Here is an 18,189-nt window from a genome sequence, read left to right as displayed (position 1 = left end):
CTTTCCATGTGTTTTCTTTGGTAATGACTGATAAGATACAATTGCAGACAAGAAGATGGCTAAAACAATGTCAAGTAGTAACTTTCTTCAAAGAGCAGGAAATCTATGATGGCCTTGCAATGAAAGAGCTTAACATAGCCAGATTAGCTTGTTCCCATAAATCCTTCTACTGGAGGCAAAAAATAACATAGTCCCTAAAGGAAAGCATAGTTAATAATAATGTCAATGAAACACTTAAGACTCTATTAATTACCTTATGTTACAAACAGTAATGTGTAACATGACTATTTGGGGCTTACATTTTTCTAAGTGGTTATTTTAATTGAACTCCAGTGCTAAAATATGTAATATGTTAAAATATGTAAAATCTGTTTCTGGGGTTATACACTCACTGGGAATCTGAAGACCAGATGGTTTAACTCAAGATTTGTACAGGTAGATTAAATTCCCACCCAGCCTGTCCCAAGTCTCAGATTAATTTTGAATTAGGTAAGAAATAATAAAACAAACTCAGTGCTACCTTGCCTTCTTAATCATATTCTATCCAGACGGATTGGATTAATCACACCATCTCTTTGGTCTCTATAAGGATGAAAAGTGTATTTATATTCTCAACCAAAACATTTCCAGCCTCTCTCCTCAATCTCCTCAGCCCTGGGTCCATGTTCCATGCCTCTGTTCCAGCGTTCCCTCCTGGAACTTTGACTCAGCTACCATATGGAAGGCCCTGTGTTGTGGGCCAGCACTTTTCTGGATTCTCAAGTCTCCAGGGCTTGCCCACTAGAGAAAAGAATTCTTAGATACCAACTGCCTGACTGACCAAACTGGACCTCTGTCCAGATTTCCAGAATAACGTTTTGACCATTGAGGACTGTATCTAAGGCTCTCTGAGGCAAGGCCTTCAACACAACAGTGGATTTGGCTGAACACTGCTTCTCATGAGCCTGGTCCCCAGTATCAGTCCCACCTTAGAAGATGGTTCTAGTGTCAGGTCCTGATCCTTCCTTTCTGTCATGAACCAAGATAAACAAATGTCCTTCTCTGCCCCCTACATTTTTAATTGGCTTCCTTATGGGGATGACTTTTGAGGTCTTTGGTTGAGTTGCTGAACGTATCAAGTCTCCCTCCCTTCCCTCACCTGCTCTTTGTCTCTTTCTCTCTCTTACCGCCCTTGCAATGCAGAACAACTATAAAAACATTTCTCAGGGTGCTCTAGAATTTCTGAGAAAAGTAAAAGTCTGCTTTAGGGGCACCTGGGTGGCTCAGTGAGTTAATGCCTCTGCCTTCGGCTCAGGTCATGATCCCGGAGTCCTGGGATCGAGCCCCGCATCAGACTCTCTGCTCAGCCAGGAGTCTGCTTCCTCCTCTCTCTCTGCCTGCCTCTCTGCCTACTTGTGATCTCTGTCTGTCAAATAAATAAAATCTTTAAAAATAAAATAAAATAATAAAAAATAAAAGTCTGCTTTAAAAAGGGTCACATTTCATATTCTTCTTAAATTCCCTGTTTCTATGCCCTGAAACACAGTTAACCAACTCTTTCTCGGCTTGCAGTCCATGATAATGCACCTGAAGTGCCTCTATATCTCTATTCTCAGAGGTTGCAAAGTGAAAACCACCCTGTTTTCTAACAGAATTTCTACACTCAAGAATCTGGTAGAAATAAGGCAACTGATCCTCACTGTTCCTTTAACAGAACACGGAGAAGATATTTAAAGTGATTCCCCAAACAGTCCTGAATATCCTCTAGTTTCATAAAGATAATTACAAGGATTTATGAACTATATAATGTGCCTCTATTTGGGCTTAAATAAATGGCACCAAATTCTCTTGCACTTGACAAGATAGAAGTGGGCATATATCAGGCAAGAAAAGGACCAGCATTTTAAAGTCTTGTAGGAGCTACATACTTTTTTTAAAAATATGTTGTATTTTTTTTTTAATGTTGTACAATACTTCTGTAGTTTCTTGGCCAGCTGCTCTTTTTTTTTTTTTAAAGATTTATTTATTTAACCGACAGATCACAAGTAGGCAGAGAGGCAGGCAGAGAGAGAGAGGAAGAAGCAGGCTCCCTGCTGAGCAGAGAGCCCGATGCGGGGCTCGATGCGGGGCTCGATCCCAGGCCCCTGGGATCATGACCTGAGCCGAAGGCAGAGGCTTTAACCCACTGAGCCACCCAGGCACCTTATCTTTCCAAATATCAAAAGGTAGTTGAGGCTTGCATGTAAAATTCTTTATAGTAACAACAGCAATAATAAGAAGAAAAATTTATATGATCCTTACAGACGGTAGTCCTGTCAGTACTGACGGTAGTCCTGTACTGAGCACATTACGCTTTATATTCTCAGAGAAACACTGTGAAGGAAGTATGCATGCTCCCCATTCTGAGTTAAGAGAACTGAGTTGCAGAAAGCTTAAAAAACTTTATCAAGGCCAGCCAGTAAGTGGGAAAGCAGAAATTTCAACCTACCCCACTTTTCATATCTGTGAAGATGCACTCAACTGAATAAATTGCATTTTTATTATAATGTTTTTGTTCTCTTGATGAATATTGAACCAGAGTTAGAATGAATTCCAACTTTTTCGTGAAAAAGGATTGACACTAGATGTGGCCTTTGCACTCTGTTGTGGCCCATTCTTTTGTTACTCTGAACATTATTTGAATAAGATGTTGCTAATAATTTGAGCAGTTGTAACTTTAAAACTCTTTATGCACTATTACACAGATCACCATTAACCTTGACATTCAATTTTTAAATTCCCCAACTTCATGGCCGCATGAATTATTTTCTCTCTTAGAGTTGTGACAGCATTCATAAGCTCTTCTCTTTTCATCTAAGTATGTTGGCACTTTTGGAAACAGGTGATAAGACAGCTTGTAGTAGGATAAATAAATTAGTACACATAGCATTTCTCTCCTCTCCTTCCCATTTTTCCCGAAAACATCACATTCTCTTGCACTTTCTTCTTTATCCTTCTTCCCTTGCCTCTATTTTCTTTCGATGTAACATATTTTTTTCTCTCCTCTCATCTTTGAATTTTCTTCTCTCTAAACATCATGTGAGTTACTTGAAGGCTTCTTGAGCCTGGATATCCTGGATGACTTCTAATCATGGAAATTCTGATTATTCAATATTTCCATTTGCTTAGATTATAGAACACACCAGAGTTTATTTTGCAAAATATTCCTGGCAGTCTTGGCAGAAAATATATCTTTGAAATGATAGCTTTGCCATGCATTCATAAAGAAAGGTTATTTTACTTTAAATGCATGTTAACATGCAATAACAAAGGCCTTATGTCTAAGTGTATTGCAGAAAGCATAGTTGACCACTGCTTCTAGCATCTTTAGGATCTGTCTCTTCCTAGTTGTGACTTCTATAGTACATTTTATAGAGTAATAAATTATCCTTGCCCTGGGGTCAGGATTCTTATTATTCACTGCAACATGTCTAGATGTGAAACATGTTTACCCTTGTATGACCAATGATCCCAATCTAAATGTTAAATACCTGCTGTTCTTCTTTGCATTAAGTGATCCCTTTTCCAAAATCTTCTGGATCTATCAAATCCTTCCCCTAAAATTCACATATTAAACGTTGTTACTATCCATTCCCCAGGATGACAATATTGAAATGAGGGAGAAAAGAGCTTTAGCCATTTTAGTGCCCTAAATCTTACCTTTTTATCCTTCAAAGAAATTTTTCATAAAAAGTCAAATTTTAAAAACTCACTGATGCTATTCATTAATATGTTGTTATAGATTCTAAACAACTGTCTCTTTTATAGACAACATAATCACAAGTGAATTACAAATGCAGACTTTACTATTGCAATTAAACTCTGGGTCACCATCTATTAAAAACAGATTACACATATTACAATAGATATAAGAAAAAATAAAGACACCATATGATTTGAATGATCAAAATAAATGAGGAGCAGCAATTTCAAATAATTTGTTTGCCTAAAATTTTTATCAACATAACCTAAAGTATTTTCTTGAAAATTATCCACGAGAAAATGTTTACACTTACCTTCCACATATATACACATCGTACTCTCTCTTACTTATTTCATTACCTCATTCTGTCCCAAGAACATCTTTGAAAGTACTTCCCAAGAATGGGAGACTAAAAGTGATTCTTTTATCCATAAAAATATTAGGATTTTATTTTGTAAGAATCAAATCAGGTAACTAAAAATTCTAAGCAAAGTGAAAAGTCAACATCAGTGTAAAACTGCTTAAGAGAACAGATTTTAAGAAAATGTCACCAAGGAATATTACACCCCAGCTTCCACACTTGAGAGACTCATTTATCACTGAAGTGTTTTCTCTAAAATTTTTGAATGTATAAGGATTGGACTCCTACAGAAAGTAGTTTCTTGAATATTATGTTTATAAAGTTTAATTCTCCCTAATCTTCTCTCCTATCTGTCAGCTCTCACTGCCCCAGTGAAGGATGAAGGGATAAGAATTATGTCAGTTTGAATTTTGCATCTTGACATGGACAGGTGCACAATAAAACAAAAGGAAGCTGAAACAAAGCAAAACTATGCTCAAGAAAGAATACTTTGGTACAGAGAAAGACATGAGAAAACAAGCAAAGAGAGTATTTCAAATAGAATGTTAAAAACCCATTCAAGCAAAGTAATTTGAAGTTGTTATGTTAAAAAAATATATCATTTAGCAGAGAGGTATTCTAAGAATTTGAGATATTGAGGCTTTGAGGAGAAGATAACATTGTTGATGATAACATTTAGAGGAGGGACAAAAGGACTTTCCCATTAGGAAGCATATAGAAGACACATGGGGAACAACAACCATTAGTCTTGTCTCCATACAGAAAAGGGAAAGGCAAAGATATAAGAAAGAGATGGGTGAGAAGATATTGAATGGATTGAAAGAGGAAAAAAAAATAAGTGATAAAGTGATGCTTCTGAGAAAATTCCTAAACTCTGCCTAGATTTATAATATGGAGGTTCATCTTACTATGGCAATAAATTTAGAATAAACTTGAAATACTCTGCATTGGACTACCTATTTTTTCTCATCTAATCTGTGTGAGGTTCACAAAGTCACCAATGGCCTGGTGAAAACTCCCTCTGGAAAATGTTTGTAGTGCCGCATTAACTAATGACAGGCATCTTACCAAGGAAAGAGAGGCAAAGCAATTTATTCTCTATTATGATTTCTGCTACTTAGTTTGTATCAGGAGAGGCTGGGAATTAAAAAAAGGAGATACAGGAAATGTTAACAATTTAGCAAAAACAAATGGTTGTGTTTCATGGATGGCTAAGGCTTTTTGTACTAAATAAATCATCATCTCTCATGGAAAACCCTGAAAAAGGAGTATACTCCCTCTGTCACTGTATCTCTGTCAAATAAATAAATAAATCTTAAAAAAATACATGTATGGTTAAAGAAATAACTCTTAGAGGGGAAGGTAATAACTTTGTAACTTAGGAATTGCATGGAGTCCTTCGTGTGTGCTTTTGGTTTCTGACTCTCTTGCAGTTCTCCACACTGAGCACCCAGTTACTCTGATTTGTCTGAGGAAGGAAAGTCAAGGAGCCTATGCCTTACCGCCTCCACTTCGGCAGGGTCATACCAAACATTGATGTAAGGATGCTGTAAGGCGTCATCCACCGATATTCTTTTTGCTGGGTCGATCACTAGCATCTTCGACAGTAAGTCCCTGGCTTGGCTGGCTGAAAGGATAAGTGAGAGAAACAATTAGTAAAATTTTGACTTTGACAGGAACATTTGTTGAAGGGAGGAGGAAATTAAGAAAACAAAGATAAGCTAGCACCTTCTTTCCAAACATCAAGCAACTTTACCAAGGGACTAGGGAAATGCAAAATGAAACAAGGAAATAATTTTTATTCATCAGATTAAAAAAATAAAAGGTGGCATGATATTTACTAACACTGGGTAAGTTCATTCATGTTGTACATTATACATTGATAAATATTTTTATGAGGCAAATTCGGACTATCCATTAAAAATTTTACATGTGAATACCTTACGACCCATCAGTTCCACTTTAAGGTATATAGCCTAGAGAAACAATAGTGCATGTTCATGAAAAAAATACAGAAAGGATGTTCACTGCAGCGTTGGTTATGGAATAAAAAAATAACTTTAAACAGTCAAATTTCCATTTAAAGAGCAAAAAAAATGAACTATGGTCCAATTGTACCATGGAATTGTAGTTAGCAATTTAAAAGAACAAGGTTGATTTATATGAACATGAACATGTTATTAAGCAAAAAAATGAACTTGCAAGAAAAATCCACAGATCATGTTACCATTTGTGTACATCTGCCCCTTCCCAATAAAATTTCCCTCTCTTCCTATTAATGTATATAAATGTGTAGAAAAGGTCCGCATGAATAATCAACAAACTGAAAATGATAGTTACCTCTGAGGAGGTAACTAAAATAAAATAAATTTAAAATAAATGTAATTAAAAATAAATGGGAAATTAAAAATGTAATTAAAAATAAATGGGAAAGAATGAAGTTTTTTAAAAGGAAGCAGATAAAGTGGATGTAGTTGCTCTTTTTAAAAGCTTTTCTGAGAAGGAAAAAAATGGATAAAGTATTGTCTAGAGGGAGACAAGGAGGTCAGGAGTGACTTTTTTGAGGATGGGAGAGATGATGAAGGCTTTAACAGGGGGAGAAGCTGCAAGGATAGACAGGAGGGGACAGATCTGAGAGTAAGAATCCACACATAGATCAGCAACCATGCTGATCTAGTTCAGTTTTTAAAATACTAAATGTCTACTCTGTGTCAGCTACAGTGTGAGGTATCAGAGAGGCCAAAAAATAAACAAATGGTGCTAATCAGTAAGTAAGTATATCAGTAAATACAATCAGTAAGTAAATTAATAATAATAAGTAAGTTTAATTAACAACAGTGCAAAAAGACACCTAGTTTTCAATCTCTAAAGATATAAAATTTTACAGAAAATACAGCTCCAATCTGATTTGAAAATTTTATGGGGAAAATATTCTATTTGTTCCATGACTCCCTCTAATGGCCCAACAGGGGTATATTTATTCATTTCATTGATTCAAAGATCTCTTTGATTTGTAACTGATTTTATACCCAGACACCCCCCCCCCGACCTTCCACAGATTCTCCCATCAAACCCTCCATGTTTCTGCTCTTAGAATGGGTGAGGGTTGGAATGGGCTCCTCATCAGTAGGGGCATGAACTACAGTAATGCCAAAGAATCTCTCTCAAAAACAATGACCAATACTATTTGAAGGGAACAAAATGAGGAGGAAGAAAATGTTTCAATTTCTCCTCTCTCATTGTTTTATTTGTAAATGCTTTATGCTCTTTTTAAGTAACAATAGAAAGAATACTTCTCTCTGATTATTTGTATAATTCCTTATAATTTACCAATTTTTATATTAAAATCACCTTAAATAACTATAAATATATAAACTAGCATATAATTTATAAAAATACTGTAATCATAGAGATTGAAAATGATTGAAAACAAAATAACTCAAGAAAGTCGGAATTACATTATGAAGCGTGGTATTTTATTTAGTGGTTTTTCTACAGGTGCTGTCATTATCTCAAATAATTTGATCAGGGCTTTTATCATCCCCACATTGTTATACGACAAGTGTCTTCATATAAAGGGATTACTTTTGCCTGACATGTCAATTAGCATCATAAAAACATTAAATTCTTCAAATCTCTATTTGGAGTATTAGCTCTTCTTCAATCTGTATATAGGCAGTATTGATCTTAAAAGCAGCATATTTAGTAATCATTTAGTCTGTTGCCATTGACTGTGCAGCCAACTGAAGGAAGAAACCCAACCATGCAATAAAGCTGTCACGAACACAGGAACGACACTGCACACTTAAAACCCAGGAGATAAAAGTCTGGGCATGATAAGACCTGGGAGATAGCACCACATTTTAGTTCCTCTGTTTCATTTAAGTCTGTATTAGCTATGAATTATGTCTCTAAGTTAAGTCTGTGTTAATTAATTACCCACTGAACATTTAGGGTCAACTTTCAAAAGCATGTATCCAAAAAAAAATGTATCCTTTTTCTTTTTTGATAGCTACAGTTACATTTTAAATAATAATTATTACGTTTTTTAAAATGTTTAACAGCTATTGAGTATTTGTTGTGAGGCAGGCATTGTTCTAAGCACTTGACAAAATATTTACTCAGTTAATCCTCCCAATGATCCTAAGGTAGACACTTTCTACTTTCATTTGTTAAAGGAACTATAGATAGTTTAGATAACCCATCCAGGTCCACACAGATTTTCAGGGACAGTGGTTGAGCTCAGGCAAGGAAAAAAATCAAATTTGTTTCAAAATCAGTTCTCTAAATGTTCTAAATAAAAATAAGAAATAGAATATTATTTATAGTATATATTTAAACATTGCCAAATTTATCCATTGACTCTAATCCTATGACTAAGGCATTATTATCCAAGTTTTGTGGGTGAAGAAACTAAGATTTGTTACTGAAGTTCTTAACTACAGACATAGTAGTAGTAAGAACTACTTATTAATGAAAGTATTTCTATTGAATATAAAATGTGTAAGTAAATCTCATTTGTCACTCTGAAAAAATAGTGGTTTAACATTCTATAAAATACAAATTAAAAAACTCAAAACAACAGCATCTCCAAGATTTCACAACCAAAAACTGTGTTGAAAATATTCCCCAGAGTAATAAAAAGAATTGGAACAATGACTTCAATGTGTATCACATTGGTCTTTTAGAGTTAACACTGCAAAAGAATTTTGAGATTCCAAATAAGTCTCATGACATAGTTTACCCATACCACTGTCACATCCTTTATTACTATCTTTCCCTCTGAATATCCACACAATTCTAAAATCCTTGATCAAATGCTCTTAGTCAACATAATAATAATAATAATTCTAAAAATCTTTAAAAAATACTCCTTAAATTGAGGTAGTTCTCGGTAGTTCTGAAATTTTTCCTGATGGGCATACCTTTGAGTTTATTGTGCTCAGAGTCCGCTGGGAAGAGGGAATCTGGAAAGAGCTTGGGGAAGGTGAGTCCTGCATACTTGGGCCGATTCTCCACATAGTTTCTTACTGTAGGTTGCAATTTCTTCATGAATTCCGGACATGGTGTTCCTAGTTGCTCAATTACCTTGTTCCACTGGTCAATATCTGAGAATTGAATGGTTAAGGGCAAAAAAAAGTGCAAACCTACTAGGCCTTGCCTTTCACTAGTTTGGAGACTAACTGCTTCTCCAAATCCTGAGCAATCACCAACATAACTGGAGTTTAATAAGCAGAAAGGATTAGAATATAAAACCAGAATTGTCATACAATGACTCTTCTGGAATTTTAAATTCACCTGTGGCATAAATACACTTTTGGGGAACTAGCATTACTGAACAAAATAGGATATCATGAAATAGTCCTTGAGTTGTAAAGATGAAAAGCTATTTAAATGACAGAAGAAGAATTTCTTATATTGAGAAAGGCTTCTATATAACCATGTGATTTAAATGAGAAAAAATATGGCACAAAATATTTTTATCATGAAATTACCCCAATCATTTGTTTACTAAAAATGACAAATACATAAATATTTTATAAGATTCATTTACATTTTTTAAAATTCCTTTTTAAGATTTTTCTCTTCCTTTCTCTAGGAAATTTCATCATCTCTTCATCTTACTAATGCATCAAATATGGGATCAGTATAATTTTTGATAAAATAACTCATTATTCTTCTCATTATTCTTCTCTAGAAATTTTAAAGATTTCTCATTCTTAAAGTAATTATGATTTTATACCTATTTTTGTTACTTCTGATAGTAATCCCCTGCATTCCAGAATATTCCTTTCCATGTGGTATCAGGATAAATACAGGATGTTCAACTTAAGACAACAGATTTCCATCCAAGTATTTGTATTTCTAAAGTATAGTAAGCATGGGGAGTTCTACAGGAAAATATTACTTCTCTATGAAAATTAATACTCCCCAAATTGAGGATCTTTGACAGATATACTCACTGATTGCGATTTTCTTTTCCATTTATCATTAATGTTTGATATATCAGAGCCTTGTGAATGATAAATACCACTCATGATGACTCTGAAGAACCAACTGGAAGAAGTTAATTTCAAACAGATTTCCTTGCTGTGTGCAATGAATGATAGAACTTAGAAATTATTCTTAAATACAATAACACAGGCAGTGCTCTCTCTTACATTGTTTATTTTTCTACAACTTTATCCTTCAGTGTTAATTAATTCATTTTTGCTACTGTAATTTGTAACAGTTCAGGGATCTAACTATAAAATTACTCAACTGAGATTTGTAAAATCTTTACCCTTAGCTATTTAGTAGTGTTGGACTAAAAAAGATCAACAGCCCTGACAAAAGACAAAACCAATGAATTTAACAAAAATAAATATATATTGCAAAGTGAATAAAAGACTGAGCAAAGATAGCATCAAGTGAATTTGCAAATCCTCTTCTATCTCCCTTATAATCTAGCTGAATAAAATTTAAATTATTATACAACCTCTTAATTATTAGGTTAAAAATATATGATGTGTAATATTAAAAGATGGAGGGGGGTGGGAAAAACTTAAGAATATTTCCTTATAAAACAGTAGGAATAATTAAATGAACACATTTCAATAAAAGTTCATCTAAGTTACAATGTGCAAGAGAATATAGTAGTAAGTCAGACTCATTAGGAACAAATAAACTGAAAGATAACAAAGGTTAGAATTAAAGATTATTCTTAGACAAAAACTTATGTTAGTACTATGGACACAGGTCCCATAACTATTTAGCGATATTTAAATAGAAAACACTAATTATGGTTCAATAAATCTCCATGCTTACACCGTAAATTATGAAAAGAAGTCTACTCTCTAATACAGTTAGGTTATCATGCCCTACCAAGTCATCATTTAATCATTGGTCATACTTCCTTCAAATTCTGAAGACCTGATGTCAAACTAAAAATAAGGGCAAAGAAGCTATCAGATTTTCCATAAAGGAGTTATTTAACAAAGTTGGAAAATACTTGCTACAGGCTAATATTATAGGTACATTTAGCTAGAATTACAAAGTTATTCAGCAAAAAATTGTTTGTAGAATAGCATTCCCTAGACAATTCCATGGCATTTTTATAATAAAGTTTAAGGAGAGTCAAATATTCTGGAAGTTGTTAAACAAGAAGTGTCACAATGTTTCTTTTTACAAATTAGAATCAAAGTCTATAGACACATTCAGTATGTTTCCTATCTTAGATTGCTTTTTAGATGAAACACTACTGCAGTGCTAGATATAATAGTTTACAAAAAGGAGGAAAACAAGAATCTTTCATTATTGTTAATGTAGTAGTCGAATGTTCTAAAGGTAAATATGTGGTATAGCCGTCTTTAAAAGTGTGTGCCTTTATTTGAACCAATCCATTTCAAGTTCTTTGCTCCTATAAACATGAATAGTTTTATTAAGTAGTAAGTGCCTGTTTTCTGGATGTTCACAGGATCCCAACATGAACAACTTTGTTCAACTGTTCTTAGTTAACCACATGATATTTCTCTATAATCATAATTAACCAAATGTAAGCCACAATTGGAAGTCATATCTCTCTGCTGAAAGTCCAGCGTTTGTTCCAAGGATTCCAGAAAGGAAAAGAGCAAGTTGGAACTGATGTGGTAGAAGCTGCTTTCCTTTGGCATAAAATTGATAGTATGCTTGTCATGGGCCCTAAAGAATATCTCTTAAACTATATCCCTAGTTTATCAGGTAAACATATTCACACATAAAATAATTAATTTTATTAATATTTTAAATAGACAATAAAGTGGTGTGTTTTAGAAGAATTTTTAAATTATCAGATTTCCATAGCAACCATATTTTTAAAAAATACATCAAGTTTTAACTAGATTTTTATGGCCATGTGTTGAAAACATGATAAATATTATTTCACAGAATGGCTGAAATCATTTTTGTTAAAGAATTTGTTTGTTTTACAATACTCATAAGTCATTTTTATGTTGAGTAAGGATCTGAATATTTACAAATTCTAGTCTGTGTGGTTATCAAAAAAGTAATAAATATAAATAATTTATAATAATATATAAAATAAATATTTTATATTTTTGATCTATTTTTAAAATATCACACTTAACATAATTATAAGGCATTTAATAAAAATAGAAAAATGTCATCTAATAGGAATTGACAATTTCTTCATCTAATTGTAAATTCACTACATAAAAAATAGCCATATTACCAAAAGTTTGATTTTATAGAGTATGATGACAAGATAATGTGCAAATAGTGACTATTTCTAACATATTCAACAAATAATACTATAAGGTATGAATAAAACAAAGAAGTATGTATTGTTAAAATATGTATCTGAAATTCTAAGTTTGAAACTTATTCCAGTTCATTTTATCAATTAGCTAAGAGCTTACATTTCATGTACTCCTTGTATTTTAACTTTCTTGGTTGTGCAACTTTCTAAAACATCACAAACTGCCTTGAACACACTGTACAAACATGCTTTATCCTTCTCTGGGTATTCTGGATCAGAATTATGGACATAATTTATTCTATGCACATTTAAGATTCCGGAAGCTACTAAGTGGAATCAAAAAGCACATTCTATTATGTCCTTTGAATAACTCTATCTTCTTTTTATGTTTTTTCTCATTATTGGTTACTTTTTGTTATTATGAATGTGTTTTCCAGAGTTGACACCTCAATGAATCTAGACTTGGTTTCACTGTGTCTCAGAGTAAATATTTTGTAAAAAAACAAACAAGCAAAACAAACAAACAAACAAACAAACAAAAACCCTCACATCTATTTGAAATTTAAAGAGTACCAGCGTCTGTCTCCAAATTCTCAACTAGATTTTTTTAAAAAGATAATTTTGCCTCGAAAGAGACTTGTCTGTCTAGAATTTCCAGGAAAGACCATACGATTTTGCAAGTCAACTAGCTGCCTTGGTACTGTGTTTTGCCATTTATTAGGTGTCATGATATAAAATCATGGCTCCCAAACTTGTATATTCATAACATAAAGAACTTACTAAAATGTAGATTGCTCCCCTCTCCCCATTAATCTACAAGATTCTGAGTCTGTAAGTCTAGCATGATATTAAAAAATATCAGTAGTAATTGTAATCCAAATGGCCCAGGACTATATTTTGAGAAATACTAACATAGAATATACTAAAAGTCTCTTGTGAATTACTAAGTCCAGAATTAAGAAAATAGTATTGGGGCGCCTGGGTGGCTCAGTGGGTTAAAGCCTCTACCTTCAGCTCTGGTCATGATCCCAGGTCCTAGGATCAAGCCCTACACTGGGCTCTCCGCTCAGCAGGGAGCCTGCTCCCCCATCCCCTGCTTGCCTCTCTGCCTACTTGTGATCTCAGTCTGTCAAATAAATAAATAAAATCTTAAAAAAAAAAAAAAAAGAAAATAGTATTAACATATTTCATGTCTATTACACAAATTAGAATAGGGTCAATTTCATCAGAAGATTAATCCACACCTACTTGCTATGGAAAACTTAAGGGTCATTCATCTGAAAAAAAAAAATACTGATATTTATCCCTCTTGCTCATGTCACTTTCCTGAAAAATGATGGGAAATTATAGTAAGTGACACATAGTCTCCCAGCAAAGGGTGAATGGTTCTGCCCATCATCATCTAGGGAAGAATGAAAATTATATGTTGCTATCACCTGTGGGTACTACTTATAAAACATACAAAAGCTACTCGATATAATGTTCAAAATATTTGACAGTTTATTTCAGTAATTATTCTGTATTTCTTTAAGATAAAATTTGCTCTCAAAAGAACTCTTACTTCTGAGGACAATTTTAAAGATGAGGGTAGAAATTTATATATGACAAGAGTTCTGGATCCAGATTTTTATAGTTATGTCTTGAGCTGTTCCTTTAAAATTCTTTTTACTCTTTTTATTTGAAAATCTTCATTTTCTCTCAAAAGCTACCCCCCAAACTCTGGTAATTGAAATATGAATAAGCGTCTTAATGCATAATAGTAACTAACATTTATTTTTATTATAAATGAGCACAGGAAGAAGAAATATTATGAGCCAAACACATTAAAAAACTGAAAGCTGACAATTTGAATAAAGGCTATTTGGTCACTGGCAGCAGATTGTGAATGGAATTCTATGGGATTCAGGATATCCAAAGGCTGATATTTGAAGTATGATGTGTATGGATCTCTCTACAACCAATTTTGTCTTATAAATCTATTTATTACTGTAATCTGTATTTCCTTACAAAGCAAAAAATGGAGAGACACTTCACATACAAGGAAATCCAATATATATAAATATGTCATCACAACAGTGGAATTTTTATTAAGCTATTAAAGGTTTACCTTTGGGGTCCCTCATTTGCACAAACCCCTTATAACAGTCTGTATCTAATTTGATATTCATTATATAAATAAATTATTTTTTTACAAAATACCTTCCTCAAGCTATATGATAATCTGGCTTCATAAAGACTGGATGTGACCCTACCTCATTTTGAAACTGGGAAGAGGCCTTGGGGATAATTTAACATGATATCTGTATTTTATAGCTGAAAAATATCAAAATCCTTTTAAAATTGGTAAATACAATGATTTTAAAGAAAGGAGATAATAAAAACAACTAACACCAACGGAAATATAAAATTCTATTTAATAGGAGTTTTGGAAAGCTGTAGTCTGTGCTTTGAGAACCTTTGATTAAATCCATTTTGGGGCATAAGACTATAAAAAAGAGAAATTAAAAAGGGACAATCAGGTTTATAGAAGATCAAGAAAACATCTATATGAGGCATACTGGACAAAACTTTTTATGTTTAAATTTTAAAAAACAGAGACTATCTCTGCCCCCATCCTAGCCCTTCAACCCTCTTATTCCTTAGTCATAATCCCTTCTAATTCAGTACCTTTTATTTTAAGTTTCATCATGGCAAGTTTCAGTCAGTTCTGTTTACTGATAAATGCCTAGAAACACTATGTCCAACACATAGTAAGCGTTCAACAGTACTTGTTAAATAAAGGAATGTCTACTTTAACTTCAATCAGAGTTTTATTATAGAGATAATATAAAGAATAAGAGAGAGAAAATATTCAAAGAAATGATAATATAAATATATATAATATAAATATAAAGAATAGGAAAGAGAAAATATTCAAAGAAATGAAAACTGAGAAATTTCAGGAATTGTAGATAAGTTGGAATTTGTGAAACACATTTAGTCCCAAGGGAGATAAATAAGAAAGAAAAGAAAAGGAAAGAAAAAAAAAGAAAAGAAATATATCCACACCAAGTTACATGGTAGAGGAACAACAAGTAATCGAAGACCAAGGAAAAAAAATACTAAATGAAAGCAGACAGAAAGGACAGACTATGTCCAAAGATGACTACTAAACTATTAAACTGACAGCTCCTTATTCACCAGAAATACTGTAAACAAAAAGCCAGTAGAATAGTATCTTAAAAAGCTGGAAGAAAATAACATGTTAATCTAAAGTTCCATATCCAAAAAAACTGTCACGTAAGGGAACCCCATTCAAAAAGGAAAAAAATGTTTTATCATCAAAGACCTTTACTAAAGAAATTTTAAAGGATATTCTTTAGAGTAAGTAAATAATCTCAAAATACATCACATCAAGAAGAGAAAAAATAAAAACCATATAATCATTTCAATAGACACAAAAAAAGGATTTGACAAAGTACAACATCTATTCATGATAAAAACCCACAACAAAGTAGGTTTGGATGGAACATATCTCAACATAATAAAAGTCATATACAAAACACCCACAGCTAACATAACCTCAATGGGGGAAATGAGAGCTTTTCCCCTAAGGTCAGGAAGAAGACAAGGATATTCATGCCCACCACTTTTACTCAAGATGGTACTGGAAGTCCTAGCCACAGCAACAGACAACAAAAATAAATTAAAGGCATCCAATTAGTAAAATAGGAAGTAAAACTTTTACTATTTGTAGAGGCAGGATACTATATATAGAAAACCCTGAAAGACTCCACCAAAAAAACTATTAGAACTCACTAAAGTCCCAGGATACAAAATCAACATACAGAAATCAGTTGCATTTATTGTTTTTTTTTTAATGATTTTATTTATTTATTTGACAGAGAGAGAGAACAAGTAGGCATAGAGGCAGGCAGAGACAGAGGGGGAAGCAGGGTCCCTGCTGAGCAGAGAGCCCGATGTGGGCCTCAATCCTGAGACCCTGAGACCATGACCTGAGCCTAAGGAAAAGGCTTAACCCACTGAGGCACCCAGGTGCCCCAATCAGTTGCACTTATATACACCAATAATGAAACAGCAGAAAGAGAAATTTAAAAAACAATCCCATTTACAATTGCACCAAAAACAATAAACTACCTAGGGAAAAAACCTAGCCAAAGAGGTTAAAGACTCCAAAAACTAGAAAACGTTGAAAGAAATTCAAGACAGCACAGAGAAATTGAGACACTCCATGCACATGGGTTAGAAGAGCAAATACTGTTAAAATGCCCACATTACCAATTACAAAGCAATTTACAGATTTAATGCAATCCCTATCAAAATACTAATAGTGTTTTTCACAGAACTGGAACAAACAATCCTAAAATTTGTATGAAACCACAAAAGACTCCAAATAGCCAAAGCAATCTTAAAAAGGAAAAACATGGGTTGCCTGGATGGCTCAGTTGTGAAGCATCTGTGTTAGTTTCAGGTCCCCATCCCAGGGTCCTGGTATCAAGCCCTGCACTGGGCTCCCTGCTTAGTGGGGAGCCTGCTTCTCCCTCCCACTCTCCCTGCTTGTGTTCCCTCTCTCATTGTGTCTCTCTCTCCATCAAATAAATAAAGTCCTTTAAAAAAAGAAAAGAAAAACAGAGGCACCTGGGTGTCTTAGTTAAGCATCCAATTCCTGATATTGGCTCAGATTATGATCTCAGGGTTGTGAGACAGAATTTAAGATTTTAAGATTTTAAGATACTAAAGAAGAAGAAGAAGAAGAAGAAGAAGAAGAAGAAGAGGAGGAGGAGGAGGAGGAGGAGGAGGAGGAGGAGAGAAAGATTTTAAGATACTCCTCTCCCTCACCCTCTGCCCCTCCTCTCTCTCTCTCTAAGAAAGAAAGAAAGACAAAACTGAAAGTATCACAATTCCAGACTTCAAAGCTATAGTTATCAAAGCAGTATGGTATCAACATAAAAATAGAATAGAATAGAATAGAATAGAAAATCAAGAAACAAATCCACAATTCTGTGGTCAATTAATCTTTGATTAAAGAGGAAAGAATATGCAATGAGGAAAAGGCAGTCTTTTCAACAAATGGTGTTGGGAAAACTGGACAGCTACATGGAAAAGAATGAAAGTGGACCACTTTTTTAAACCGTATGCAAAAATAAATTCAAAATGGACTAAAGACCTAAATGTGAATCTGGAACCATAAAAATCATAGAAGAGAACACTGACAATGTCTCTGACAACAGCCATAGCAGTTTTTTCTAGATATATCTCCTGAGGGAAGGGAAATAAGAGTTAAAAACCTTTGGGACTACATCAAGATAAAAAGATTCTGCACAGCAAAGGAAACAATCAACAAAAGTAAAAGGTAACCTACACTGGAAGAAGATATTTGTAAATGATACATCCAATGAAGGGTTAGTATCCAAAATACATAAAGAACTGATATAAATCAACACTCACAAGCAATTTAAAAATGGGCAAAGAGGTAGACAAACCATAAGAGACTCAATCTCAGGAAATAAACTGAGGGTTGTTGGAAGGGAGGGGGTGGGGGGTGGTGGGGCTGGGTGATGGGCACTGGGGAGGATATGTGCTATGGTGAGGGAAAAAAAATCTTGTAAACCTAAAAAAAAAAAATAGAAAACTTTCTGAACTACAGCTTAATTAAAATATATCCATGTAAATAAATGTCATTTATTAATAAAAGATATTAAAACATTACAAAAATGGGCAGAAGAAATGAACAAACACTTTTCCAAAGAAGACATATAGATGACCAAGAAAGACATGAAAAGATGCTCAACATCACTCATCAGAGAAATGCAAATCAGAACTACAACAAAATCACCTCACACCTGTCAAAATGGCTAAAATCAAAAACAC

The 18,189-nt window shown here is 33.7% G+C and overlaps 1 protein-coding gene across 8 annotated transcripts in view; it reads right to left on the bottom strand.

Annotated features, from left to right (window-relative positions):
• The window catches only part of MAPK10 (mitogen-activated protein kinase 10), a 346,291-nt gene that overhangs the window by 41,193 nt on the left and 286,909 nt on the right, over positions 1–18,189 (bottom strand). For all 8 annotated transcript variants that reach the window (XM_044224602.1, XM_044224597.1, XM_044224596.1 and 5 more), the window contains 2 exons: positions 9,008–9,190; positions 5,585–5,709 (listed from right to left, as the gene is read on the bottom strand). In XM_044224602.1, coding sequence (XP_044080537.1) covers positions 5,585–5,709; positions 9,008–9,190 — 308 coding nt within the window. The remainder of the gene's footprint in view (positions 1–5,584; positions 5,710–9,007; positions 9,191–18,189) is intronic.

Source organism: Neovison vison, chromosome 11 (assembly GCF_020171115.1).
Source record: "Neovison vison isolate M4711 chromosome 11, ASM_NN_V1, whole genome shotgun sequence".
NCBI lineage: Eukaryota > Metazoa > Chordata > Mammalia > Carnivora > Mustelidae > Neogale > Neogale vison.
Note: the sequence above shows the minus strand (reverse complement) of the source record. Positions and strands in the feature narration are given on the sequence as shown.